Below are 13,769 nucleotides of genomic sequence, written 5' to 3'. Positions count from 1 at the left end.
TTGTTGTTAAACAGTTACATTTTTATCCACATCTGACCCAGGGAGTAGCTCTTGTGACACGAGTGTCACCAACATGGCAAACACCATTTCCTTATCAGTTCTTTTGTCATCCCCTCTCTGCTGCCTGGGGTCACTGTCACCAAGGTGCCCTGGATCAGCTGTCAGGGTTCCTGGAGACAAAGCCTCTGGGGAGGCTCCAGTGGCTCTGCCTGCCTGACTGCCCACTAGAGACAGGAAGGTTGGGTAAGGGGTGAAAGGCTCTTTTCTCTGCAGGCTGGAAATGCTCTTGAGCTGATGGGGAGCTCTGCTCCTGCAGCTGTAAGACCAAATCAAATCTTCCAGCTAAGAATCCTTCACATGAGCTTTCAGAAGCATGAAGCAAGGTACAGTTTCAGCCTTTTAACAAGGAGGAAATAAAATGAAGCAGGAGTTTCAGATTCTGCCATTCATCCCCCTGAGCTGATTCACTCCCAGCTCTGTGGCTGACAAGGACTCCACTCTTGGCTGGTGGCTGCTCTGGAGATTAGAGGGACAATCCACACTGAGCTGCCAAGCTTATGGAGCTTATTCCCAGCCTCCAGCCCTGGGCAGAAGATGTTTGCAAATAATGAGCTGGTGTCAGTGCACGCTCCAGGGGCTCAGGTCAGCTCCTAAGGCTCAGCACAGGCAGTTCCTGGCCTTGCCCAGCTGTGTACAGGTGGCCTCTCATGGCCTGCCTAAAACTTCCTCTGGCACATGCAAGAACAGAGGAATTTGGGGTTTTTAGGTCCTTAGACAGCTTAATTTCTTTGTTTTTTCATCTGCTGGCTATCACATCTGCCTGTCAGTGTTTGTGTGGAGGTCAGTACTCTGCTTTTCTTCACTTTTCCCTCTTTGTCTTCTGCATGGATCATCTTTTTCATCCCAGGGTGCTGGTGCCCTGAGGGTTGAACTTTTGCAGAGCTGGGGACAGAGAAATGTCTGTGCTGCTTGTTCCCATGGTGGCTCATTGCAGATGGAGATTAATGAAATCCACTTTCAGAACACGTTGACATGTATCAGTGTCACCCATCCTTGGCTCGCCTCTGGAAGATAAGCTCAACCTGAGCTAAACCAAGCCCTGTCCTGCTGCCCTGCAGGTGCTCATTCTGTCCAGGTGCCTGGGAAATGCAGCAGCTCCAGGGCTGATGTGGCATTTCCCTTTGGGGTGATGGCAGAGCTGCACCAGCACCCCAAGACAACCCTCCTGCCAGGCTGTTTTATGGCAGTTCCTCTCTGCTGTGTGCTCAGGATTAACCTTTCACACCACCCAGGAGTTCCTCTTGCACTCTTTTACTCCCTTTATATGTGCACAGGATACAAATTAATATTGCACATTCTCCTCACTCAAAAAGAGGTGGAATTTAAAGAGATTGGGAGCAAGGATTCCCTCTCACTACATGCTTTTGGGTTGTGGTTTGTCCATGTTATTGTGCACCACAAAAATAACTTTGGACAGAGGTATCCTTGCAGTAGGACTGTGTGTTTTCCAGCTGGTGCCTTCTTTCAGGAAAGCAGCATCCCAGAAGCAGCCACTCTCTGCCCAGGGCTGCTCTCATGCCATCAGCGTTGCTAATTGCTTCTCACAAGTGCAATTACTGCTCCAGTGGCAAAGGCAGCTCCTGGAAATGAGTTAATGGGATTTTGGGTGGCCTGGCAGAGCTGAGGAGGGGGCCAGTGCTCGGTGGCTCTTTGAGATGCACAGTGCTGTCAGTGCTCACTGCATCTGCAACCCAAAGGAGCCAAAGAGTACCTGGTATTTCTTATGGTTTAATGTATAATTTGTCTGTAACTAACCGAGCTCTGGGGACATGTCCCTGTGTGCACCGGCACAGGCTTTCCTGGGAATGCTCAATGCCTTCCCAGCCATTTGCTCTTCACTTTGGCCGCAGTGGCAGCTGATGATTCTTGGGTTTTGGTGTTTTTTAGAGGAGAATAGGAACAGCATCATCAACTCCAGCCTGGAATCTGTCGTCTCTTCAAATGCAAACAGCTTCCTCAATTCCAACAGCGCTCCCCAGCCCAGCCTGAACTCGAGTGATCTTGAACTAGAAGTAATTAAGCCCAACAGGCCAAATTCCCTGTAAGTACAATGGTAATTAGTGTTTTATAGACTCTCCATCCTTAATTCTTAATCAGAATTGTTTCTTATTCTCAACTTCAGCAGTCTGCTGAAGGATACAGTTTAACATTTGAATTTTTAATGGGCACCAACATTTGCCTCAGTTTTTAACTCGGTCTAAGCAGTGGAATTAGTTACTGCGGGTTCCATCTGCCATGGGTTCCAGCTCTGATGGCTTTGCCCATGTGGAATATTTTTGAGCAGAGCTCCCCAGTGCTGCCCAGCCCATCTGGTGATAACTCCAACACACACAAAGGACTTTTCTTCTGAGTTCAATCCTGTGACTGTTGTCAGTACAGTTGATCTCCGGCCAAATCTGTGCTGTTGCTTCTGCTATTGCTTCCTTCATCTGGAAAGTTCAAGGGAAAAAGCAGTGACCTTAGCAGTGCCTCCCTGGGGAGGGCCGGGTTATTTCTGAGGCCCTGAAGCTGCCGCGGCGGAGCCCTGGCCATGGCGGCTCCGCTGGGGGAATTTCCTTCCTGCCACCACGGCCAGCCCCGCAGCACTTTCCCACAGCAGCTCCCCTCCCCGCCAAGTGAGGATCTGCTCAGATCTCCAGGAGATGCCGTCTGTTCCCCTGGAGCTCCGGGCACGCCCTGTGCATCCCCGGGATGGGCGGTGGGAGCACTGCTCTTCTCCCAGCGCAGGACACTGTCCCTGTTCCCCTTCCAGTGCAGGACACTGTCCTTGCCATCCCTCCAGAGCAGGGACACTGTTCTTGCTCCCCTCCCATTGCAGGGACACCATCCTTGCCATCCCTCCCAGAGCAGGACACTGTCCCTGTTCCCCTTCCAGTGCAGGGACACTGTCCTTGCCACTCTCCCAGAGCAGGGACACCATCCCTGCTTCCCTCCCAGTGCAGGAACACCATCCCTGCTGCCCTCCCAGTGCAGGGACACTGTCCCTGCTGCCCTCCCAGTGCAGGACACTGTCCCTGTTCCCCTTCCAGTGCAGGGACACTGTCCTTGCCATCCCTCCCAGAGCAGGGACACTGTCCTTGTTCCCCTCCCATTGCAGGGACACCATCCTTGCCATCTCTCCCAGAGCAGGACACTGTCCTTGCTCCCCTCCCAGAGGAGGACACTGTCCTTGCTCCCCTCCCAGTGCAGGACACTGTCCTTGCTCCCCTCCCAGTGCAGGACACTGTCCTTGCCATCTCTCCCAGTGCAGGGACACTGTCCTTGCCATCTCTCCCAGTGCAGGGACACTGTCCTTGCCAGTGCAGGACACTGTCCTTGCCACCCCTGCCGTAGTCCCTGATGCTCCCAGTCCCCACTGGGCCATGCCAGGGGTAGCTGGGTGCCAGTGGGTGCTGGGACAGGAGCTGTGGGCATGGTGAGCTGTTGCCTTGGCTGGGTTGGGTTTGGGGTTTGGGGTGCAGCTCTCTCTCTGGCGTTCGGGATGGCTCCAGGCCCTGCCAGGCTCTCCAGGCAGGAAGGTAAGTGTGGAACAGACACAGGCTTCATCCAGCTTCACCATCTGCTCTGCTTCCATCATCTTCCTCCTGCCACTAAACCCTGAGCTGCAGCAGCCCCACAGTGGCCTGTCCTCACCCAGGGATGCCCAACCCTGTGCCGTGCCTGCTCCATGGGGATCATCCCACAGCAGGACAGACCTCCCAAAGGTAGGACACCTCTAAATCAAGGCTGTGCTTTATATATGATACATACAGAGCAAAGATGCTTCTCTCTCTCGTGCCTGGTTGAAGCTCTGCAGTCAGTCACATCCCATTCCTCAACAGGATTGCTTTAGTTTGTCCTTCAAGGGGGAAAAAAATGGTGTGTCTTGTCACAGAATGAGGTTTGTGAGCCTGGGTCTTGCTGAGACCTTTCAAGGATTGGCTGCCAAATTCACAGTTTTTCAGATTCCAAGAGTTGTCTCTTCCTGATGATTTCTTTCTTAGGGGAAGTTGCAGAGGAATTCAGCAGCATAAGCGAGTTAAAGCTGTGTGGGGCTCTGGGGAGCGGAGGCACCGTGCTGTTCCCCAGGGATTAGGTGAGCAGGCTGGCACTCAACCAGGTGCTTGTGCCAGTTCCAGAGCCTTTAGCTCTGTGAGCTGAAACAGGGCTGAGCAGGCCAGCACTGGCAGCTCGTGGCTCTGACACTGCTGGTGGCATTTGGTGCTTTTCCACAAGCCCAGTGATTGTGAGATAATTTCTGCACATGCAGGAGCACACAGGGTTTTGGTCTGTGCTGGGCTGAAGTTTGAAATATGGATCCTCAGGGGGCTACCACAGGCCAAATATTCTCTGTGACCCCAAATATTTAAATCAAATGTCTTTAATCCAGTCTTTCAATGAAGCAGCTATCTGGATTTTATTTTAAGTGTGTGTGGCTGTCACTCCCCTGGCTTGCCCAGGAGCAGGGGCTGTGTTTGTGAGAGCTCCGTGGGGTTCTGCCCTCGGTGGGGCTGGCTTTGGTGAGGATGAGGAGGGTGAGGAGGCTGCCAGCAGCGGGTCAGTGCCCAGCCCTGCCCTGTGTTTGCAGGCTGGGCCAGGGCAGGGTGTCTGAATGGTGCCAGTGTCCGGGAGCTCCGGCCCTGCTCTGCGGGCTGCCCAAATCCTGTGTCCATAAAGCCACTTCTGTTTGGCCAGGCAGCTGAGAAATGTGGGCTCTGCAGGCAGCCCGGGGCAGCCACGCACTGTGCCCCGGGCTGGGGCAGCTGCTGCTGCTGTGTGGGGTTCTGGGGCTGCCCTGGAATCACCTGCCCACATTTAGGGTCTGTGGCCATGGGAGGGTCTGGAGGTGCCTCGGGGTTTGTGCTGCTTCAAACGCTGCCAGATCCTCTGCTGGTCCTGTGACACCTATCCCTGAGCTCTGCTTCAGGACTTTGGGGTTTTCCTTGTGTTCCTCACAATTTTCTGTGATTTTTAGCTGTGGACAAGGGCTGCAGTGCTGGGGAGCTGTTCAGGAGGGGATCTCTCCTGGCAGCCCCCACGAGCCCATCGGGACCCTGTGCCCACCCAAACTGGGAAGCTGCAGGGAAAGGATTTTGGGGCATTCTGATGATATATTGATTCAGAATATCCTACTGACATTCCTGTAGAAATAACTCCTGTGGATTTCAGAGGGAGGCTCCTTGGAGTGCAAATGTTGAGGCTGCAGGCCTAGGGCATTTCTTGTGGCTGTGAGCACTGATGTGTCCGAGGTGGCCTTTAAATGTGCCAGCTGTAAATTGTGAGCACCATCTGTGAAATGAGAGATGTTTGTTTGAGCTTCTGTTTACAAAAGCCCTTGGCTCCCTGCTAAATGCTCGTGTGTCCCCCAGGTCTGCTCTGCCAGGAGCTGGGCCAGCTCCTAAATCCCCCTGGTGAGTGAGCATTGCTCCTTCCCAGCTGCTGCAGCAGTGGCTGTGCTGGGCTGGGGTCCCCCCACCTCGGTGCTGGTCCCCCTGTCCCCTCCCAGGGAAATGGGCTCCTTCTGGTGTGCTTTTCCTGGAGCACAGTCCACAGTCTCAAATCCAGAGGGAAATTGTTTTGCTGCCGGGCTCAGGCTCTTCCTTCCTAGCCACCAATCGGGCTTTTACGATGGGAATGCATTTATTTATTAGGGCTGGGTTTATTTTTATGGAAAAACTGCTCTAGGCAGGAGTTGTACTGGGTGAGTCAGCAGGAGTGCTGTCCCGTGCCAGGAGCTGTCACTGTGCCTGCAGCTGCCTGGGCACCAGGGCCACCAGAGCCTGGGCAGGGGTGGTGCCCACAGCACTGCTGGGTCTCACAGCAGGTTTGTGTGTCCCGTTGGTTTGTGTGTCCTGTTGGGTGTCTTTATCCTGCCCTGCAGAGAGCATCTTCCTTAGGAAAAGCCAAGCATGAAGCAGAAAGCAGTGTGCCTCTGGCTGAGATGTGTCCTTAGCTGAGCCAGGGCAAGGACAAGGGAATGGCTTCATACTGATAGGAGAGGGTTGGATGGGGTATGGGGGAGGAATTGTTCCCTGGCAGGGTGGGCAGGCCCTGGCACAGGGTGCCCAGAGCAGCTGGGGCTGCCTCATCCCTGAGAGCGCCCAAGGCCAGGCTGGTCAGGGCTTGGAGTGACCTGGGACAGGGGAAGGTGTCCCTGCCTGTGTCAGGGGTGGCACTGGGTGGTTCCAAAGGAGATAGAACCAGTTTAACACGCTTCCCATGTTCATTAGTGCCTCCAGGCCTGCCAGTGTTCCCAGTGCTGGTGCCCATCCTCAGGCCCAGGGCACTGCCCATGGGCCAGGCTGAGCCCCCACACTGCCAGCCCTGGCCCAGGCTGATGCTGCCCCTCCTTCACCCCAGGGACTTGGCATTTAGGGAAATAATAACCTTGGGAAATTCAGATTTAGTCAGTGCATGTCTATTTGCATTTAATTTCATTTCCTCACTGACCAAGTATGGCTATTTCTTGCCCTCTGTGGGTATGGAAAGAAATGAGGAGCTGATCTAAGGTCTAGTGGTCATGAAAAAATAACCCAGTTACTCCAAGGAAGAGTGGTTATTCCCACATAAATAAATCTTCATTAGGCATCGCAGTTAAAATTGAACATTTCTCTTTCCATTACTTATAATGAGAGAAATTTCAACCATTACTGTCTCTGTCAGGGACTTCTCCAGGTGGCTGGGAGGGAGCTGTGGGGCAGGGGGACAGGGGACAGCACGCCAGAGCTGTGGGGCTGGGGTGATGCTGCACCTTCCTCCCATTGCTCCGTTCCTGTGCTCTGCTCTGAAGGCCCTCAGCATCCCAGCATCATGGAACACACACTGCTTTGGCTTGGGATGGCCTTCAAGCTCCTCCATCCCACAGGCAGGGACACCTTCCACTGTCCCAGGCTGCTCCAGCCCTGTCCAGCCTGGCCTTGGGCACTGCCAGGGATCCAGGGGCAATGGAGCAAACAGGGGAGGTTAGGGTTTCTTTGGAAAAATGATCTCTTAAAAATGCAGGTTTCTTTGACAGCTATCAGCTGGGACACATGAAAGCAGGAGCACGTGAGGTGAGGCAAACAGACCTTTCCCTGCTGCTGGTGCCTGTCCTGGGGAGCTGGGCAGGGCTGCAGGAGAGAGCAGGCTGTGCTGGGCTGTGCTGCCCATCTGTGCTCAGCAGAGGGGCTGTGCTGAGCCAGGAATGAGTCCTTCACCTGCCTGACCTGCAGTTCCTGTCCCTGTGCTCCCAGGCCCTTTTCTGCTGAGCTTTCATGGCTCTGCTGGGTGGCTCCTGTTGTTTATATTCCTGAAGAATAATGGCAATTAGAGGTGCAGAGGCGCAGGTCCCACCCTCATCCTGCCTTCCCGGCAGCCACTTTGGGAATGTCCCTCTGAAATGGCATCTCTGGGACTTCTGTTTAAGAAATTTACTCATAAATCAGCTGCTGCTGTCCCTGAGGAGCCTGGATTCTCACCCGCTCTCCTCCCACCCTGATATTCAGCCCCACTTTAGCTTGGAAAGAGGCCAGGAAAATGCACTGGTGTTTTGTTTTGTTGTGTGCCAGTATATAAACAGTGACTTTGCTCAGAGGGGTCCAAATCAGGAGGAATTTCTCCATGGAAAGGTGCCCAGGCACTGGAAGTGCCCAGGGAGGGTTGGAGTGCCCATCCCTGGAGTGTCCAAGGAAGGGCTGGAGGTGGCACTCGGTGCCCTGGGCTGGGGACAGGTGGAGATTGGGCACAGCTGGGACTTGATGCTCTTGGAGGTCATTTCCAGCCTGAATGGCTCTGGGATTCTGTGTGTTCCTCCTGGATGGAGAGCTGGTGCCCAGGGAGTGCCAGGGGGTGTTGCTGGCAGGGATGGTGCTGCCAGCCTGCTCCAGAGGCTCCCATTTTACACTGGACCCTCAGGGCCCTGCGTGGTTCTCACTGTAGCAAAGACGTTTCTATTTCACGTTTCTATTTCACGTTAATTTCTGGATCTCTGTTCACATGGAATTGCACAGCAAACCCTGTGCTCAGCACAGGGGCTCTGCCCCAGCTGGAAGCTGCCTGGGGTGGGACCATGGAACTGCGAGGAAATAGGAACTTGATTAATTGCGAGGCTTTGGGCAAAACAAAGCTGTTTCTTCTTCCTTCCAGTGCATTGTGGCCGCCTGGCCGGGAGCCATGGTGGCCCTGGAGCAAGCCAAGAGCTGGGAGAGGCGTGCTGGGGCCAGCAGAGCAGGGCTGGGGCTCCCTGGGGACCCTCCCCTGCTGCCGTGTCCCCTGCTGCCCTTCCCTGGGGGCTGAGCACCCCTGGGGGGCTGCAGGGACCCAGCTGGACCCTGGGGCTGGGGGAAGTGTGTGCCCCCATCTCCTCCCTGCAGCCACTCAAGCTCAGCCCAGACCCCAGAACTCTGCTCTAATCTGGGTTTGGAGCGCCAGGGCCAGCCCCGAGGGGCGGATCTTCAGCTGCCAAACAATAAATGGCATTTTTGGGGGATTAGGTAAAATCTTGTCATCAGAGCAGCTCCAGAACAGCCTTATCTGAATGGCTCTTTAAGAGGAGCAGACCAGTTCCCAGCTGTGGTTCCAGGCTGGGACAGGGGGTTTTACACCCAGTATCTGTGGTTCCAGCAGCGTGGGATGGCTGGAGCTGGTGCAAGAGGTGTCCTGGTGGCCCCCAACCCTGATCCCCAACCCAGCTTTTGCTGCTTGAAGCGTTGCCTTCAAGGGTGCTCAATCCTCCCCTCAATACCTCCTTGTGTGGCTGCTCAGGGCTGGCATCCTCTGTGCCTCACATGGGGTTGGTTTGTGCCCAGGAGGAGCAGAGATTGCTGCCGGGCTAGAACAGAACCCGCCTATCTCCCAGTCCTCTTACTTGAGAAAAGCTCCTAAAATTCCCAGTCTGCTGCTTGGCTGATTCCAGATGACATAACATTCAAACTATCCTGTGACTTATTTATTTTTTTTGGTGCAGACTGTTGTGAGGGTGTCTGTGTGTTTGTTTCTTTTAGAGCAGTTTTAGCTTGGGAGTCCTAGATCATGCCTGTGGTGAGAAAGCTCCATAAACCAGAGTGATTCAGGGCTCTGGCAAATGTCCTCAAACCTGGCTCATGGAAACACAAGCAGCAAACTCAGTAGACTCCACAGATAAATATACTTGAGGCTTAGTTGCTGATGGCCATATAATCTTTAAATTTATATCTATATCTCCATATACACATGTATATGTACAGATTCCGTGTAGAAGGTTGAACTTCATGATCTTGGAGGTCTTTTCCAACCTTAGTGATTCCATGAGTTTCTTCCCTTGTTGTGCTTAAATAATTTATTTTCTGAGCATCTGTATCCTTCCAGGAGGAATTTGAGGATGTGTGGAAAGGAGCAATGCCTGTGGGCTGCAGGAGCAGGGGTCGGTTTGGGGAGGACAGAGGTGGATTTCCCTTTGAGGTGGGATGTTCCAGGCTGTTTGGGCAGGAGAAGCCCCCAGCAGTGGGAATCCTGCCTGCCCCAGCATCCCTGTGTGCTGGCAGGGGGAAGGCTGGGCTGTGTTTTCCGGCTGTGTGGGCTCTCCACGGGCCCTGGAGTTTGGCACAGCAGCTGTGCAAAGCTTGAGCTCCTTCACTTTTCAGTCAGCTCTTGGTCTAGAAACTTTCCACAAATTGAACTTGAAAGTGAAGCCAAATACTCTCATAAAAGGAGTCTCCAGGCCTGTGGGCAGCCCCATGTGACCCAGTGGTCACAGATCAAAATATTTCCTCCATCCCATCCCCTCAAACAAAGGCAATGTGTCAGGCTGAGAGCCCTCTGCTAACGGCAGCAGGAGGAGTTGTGGTGGCTCTGAATCCTCTGCCTGGCCCTGGCCATGGGCTCTGGTGGCACAGGGGTGTGTGAGTGGCTGCAGATGGACAGACAGATGGACGGATGAACTTCAGAGGCTCTGCACTCCAGGCCACCCCGCAGCTCCTGCGGCCTGACTCCCACCATCCCAGCTTTTCCCAGTGCTGCCCCTCAGGAGACTCCTCAGATGTTTCTGCCTTTGAAGAGTGCTGTTCTATTTGGGTGATGCTCTGGGAACATCTAAGGGTGCTTCTCGCAAGCTGAATTAATTTAGATTTCCTTGCAAGAGTTCTAAAAATGCACCTTAAACTTCAGCAGCACATGATGCTTAAGAGGCAGCTTTCTGGAAAGCCTTGGAAAAAAAAGAGATCTTGCACTTGCTTTCCTAATTCCTGTAATTAGTGTGGAGATCGCAGCATCTTCTTCAAAGAAACTGCCTCAGACAAATATTGGCTAATGGAAATTTTACTTTCAAGTGGAGCAGGATTTGAAATCCGTCCCAGTCACTGTGGGGGGATGGATGCAGGAATCAAAGATGCTCCACCAAAGCCTTCCCAGGGGCAGCGAAGGCACTCTGTGTGCTGAGCTTCTGTGTGGAGCTCAGGATCATCATCCTGCTGGCCAGGATTCTCCTTTTCTCTTTCTCCTCCCCTGCCTGCCTTCCCCCCTTTGATTTTGGGGTCCTGGGGTGTTCTGCCTGCCCCAGCCTGCTCAGCCCCCATGTCCATCTCTGCTCCCAGCCCCATTGCTCAGTCAGTGTCTGAGTTTCCTTTGGGCAGAATCTCAAGTGTGAGCCCAGCCAAACCTTTCATTGAGCCTGCTGAAAGCAGAGTGATGGTACATTAGGTCTTCCTGCCACCTATAAATGTCACCCCAGGTGAAATATAGTAGAGAAACGGCCAAGTGCATTCTTTGGTTCCTCTTTTTGCAGAGAGGTCAAATTCAGAACCGGGGACATGGCCCAGACTCTCCCTTGTAAGTCTTTTGACAGCTCTGGGGTGTTTCTGAGGCAGTGCTGGGCACCAGCCCCAGCACACAGCCCTGGAGTGCTGAAGGCATCCCAGAGCTCCCCCGTGGCCTGGCTGGAGGGAGCTGGGCTGGCACGGGGGACGTGAGCAGGGTTCAGATGGGGACCACCCCATGGGCCGCCCCTCTCACCCCATCCCATTTCCCCTTCCCCAGCAGAAGGCTGACAATGCCCCCAAAGGGACTGAGCAGAGCAGGGCTGCTGCTCACAGAGACATCGTGTCTCCTCTGAAAGGGGATCCTTGTGCCTAATTAATCTCTTAAATTAGCTGGAGCTGCAAGGCCTCTGCTTTCCCCTCACCTGGGGGTAACCCAATCCCGTGGCTGCTGTGCAGACACCGGTGACAGGGCAGTGCTAAGCTGGGACATTGTCACAGCCCCCTGCCTGTCCCCAGGCTGGCACCGTGCCCTGGCTGGCAGTGGGGGATCCTCAGGGAAGGTGTCCTGGCTGGGCACAGGGGAGGGAACTGCTGGGGAGCTTGGGTTGGAAGTGCTGGGTGCACAGCACAGCAGTGGGTGCAGCGCAGGGAGATTGGGGAAAGCGCACAGAAAAAGGAGTGGGAAAAAAGCTAACCGTGAAAAAGTCAATTGAATGCATTAATCTCTGCTCTATTTGATTACTGGGAAGGTTCTCCAAGGCTACATGTCCAGCTTGATGGCAGAGAGAGAAATTGAGGCTGGGCCAGTAAACTGGGAGGGCTGTGGTGCTCACACCTCCCAGCTGTGTGACTGCAGGAGGAGAGTTGTGCTGGTTAGAGCTGCTGAGGCAAAAATGCTATTACAAAGTTTGGTGGTTTTAACTGAAAAAAAAGATGGAAAAAGAAAGAACAGAACTAACATGGTGTTTCTTTTGATAAATATGATCAAGTTGGATTGTTTCAGTGTCGTGGTCTGTGGGGTTTGCAGAGAAAAGTTCTGATCAGCTTTTGTAACTGGTGTGTGCAGAATGCTGCAGAGCAAAGCAGCACGAAGCCAAACGGACAAAACAAAATCAGGGAAACCAAGAAAATGCAGAAAATTATTATGCATTGTCTTTAATCATCCATTATTCTTAAATCACCTTCTCAGGCCCAAGTAATCCCCATTGTTTTTCCCACTGCGTGTGCTCTCCGTGGGCAGCGCTGGCTCCTCGTGCAGGGAGGAGATTTACACACTGAAAAATGAGAGTTTGAGCCTGTGGTGCTAATGAGGCTCAGAGGAACTGTCTTTGTTTTCTGTTAGGATCTGAGCCTGGAAGTGGCCTCCTATCAAGTTATGTTGGGAATATTCCTTAGCCAGGAATGAATTTTTTACAGTGGGGAATAACTGTTCTGGTCGTTTCCAGAAACAGCTTAAAAAGTGAGAGGAGCGTCTCTCCCTTTGGAGAGCTGACTCCTGGGGGGAGTTGTGCTGCATCCCAAGGTCTGTGCCCTCCTTGGGGGATGGCAGAGCAGTGTTTTCCCCCCTGGGAGCATGTGGGGCAGAGCAGGCGATCCCCCATCGCCTGCCTTGGGCCATCTGGAGTTTGCCTGCCAGAGGAGAGCTCAGCCTGGGGAAACGAGGACCAAATTCCCTCACTTTGCACCCAAAGCCAGGCTCCCAGAGTGCTGGGGCAGCACGGGGAGGGTGCTGCAGGGCTGGACCCACCGGAGCCTTGGGCAGGGGTCAGGGCTGCCCTCCCTGGGGCAGGTGGTGGTGGCTGGCAGCAAGGACAGCGTCCTTCTGTGTCCCCCCCTTCCCTGCAGCTCTGAGCTCCCAAAAGGAGGTCGCCCTCAGCCACACAGCTCCGTTTGGCTGCTGCTGGCTGGCAGAGCCAGCTCGGCAGCGCCGTGGGGCCGCCCGGGGCACAGGATGTGTTTAGCTCAAATATTGGATCCTCCCAAACCCCCCCACAGCTGAGCTGGGAGCTGTGATCCCACAGGGACTTTAATTTCCTTCATTTTCCAAGGATCCCATATGGTTGTTGGGGTGGCAGATGGGAGAGTTTTCTTTTCAGGGGGATGTAAGATTGCAGTGCATTGAATGCCAGAGAGGAGTGAGATTTCTGGAGGGCTGTTGAGTTCTGCTTAATTGCAAACAGAATTTGTTGGTGACTAATGCACCCAGCCTTGCAGCATTATCTCATGTTAGAAGCTGTGGCACGATGGAGAAGCCATGACTAAGGCACTGGCTCCTGATTTACCAACACTTCCCTCCTAAACTGCCGCTTTGGCTCCCTGCTGCCACATTACAACTTTTCTATTAATAATTAAGAGCTTTAACACAGTTTGAAAGCACTCGGTTCAACATAAAACCTTCCAGCCTGATTTTGAGTCAGCTGAGAGCCTTTTGGGCAGAGAGGAAGAGGGAGGGGGATATTGATGGAGCAGAAAATGCAGCTGCTGAGCAAAAGGTGGAGTGAGATATTGGGAAGCAATCCTTCCCTGGGAGGGTGGGCAGGTGGCACAGGGTGCCCAGTGCAGCTGTGGCTGCCCCTGGGTCCCTGGCAGTGCCCAAGGCCAGGCTGGACAGGGCTTGGAGCAGCCTGGGACAGTGGAAGGTTGGGGTGGCACTGGATGGGCTTTAAGGTCCCTTGCAGCCCCAGGCCATTCTGTGACTCCAGGTCCTGTCCAGGCAGGTTCATGAGGAGCTGTGGCTGCCTCCATTCCCTGCCCTGCCCATCTCCCCTGCCTGTCCCAGTGCTGGCACCATGTGAGGGCAGCCACTGCTGGGTCTGTGGCTTGCTGGTGGTACTGGTAATTCTCTGGTTCAATCAAGTTCTGCAGCTGTCACTGAAATGCTGTTCCCTGATAAGATGTCACCATGTCCCATCACCTGGAGCTCACCTGGCCGAGGACACCTGTGCTGGCACCAGGCTGGTGCTGCAGCCTCCTTCCTGCAGTGCCTGCAGCGCTTGCTCATGCTGAGAACTCTCCCAC

The 13,769-nt window shown here is 53.9% G+C and overlaps 1 protein-coding gene across 3 annotated transcripts in view; it reads left to right on the top strand.

The window, feature by feature from the left end:
• The window catches only part of ARHGAP26 (Rho GTPase activating protein 26), a 104,342-nt gene that overhangs the window by 74,018 nt on the left and 16,555 nt on the right, over window positions 1–13,769 (top strand). For all 3 annotated transcript variants that reach the window (XM_074551941.1, XM_074551942.1, XM_074551943.1), the window contains exon 20: window positions 1,948–2,101. In XM_074551941.1, the coding sequence (XP_074408042.1) occupies window positions 1,948–2,101 (154 nt within the window). The remainder of the gene's footprint in view (window positions 1–1,947; window positions 2,102–13,769) is intronic.

The sequence above is a fragment of the Zonotrichia albicollis genome, chromosome 15 (assembly GCF_047830755.1).
Source record: "Zonotrichia albicollis isolate bZonAlb1 chromosome 15, bZonAlb1.hap1, whole genome shotgun sequence".
Taxonomy (NCBI): Eukaryota; Metazoa; Chordata; class Aves; order Passeriformes; family Passerellidae; genus Zonotrichia; species Zonotrichia albicollis.
The sequence above is the reverse complement of the archived record's forward strand: the minus strand, read 5'-3'. Positions and strand labels throughout refer to the sequence as shown.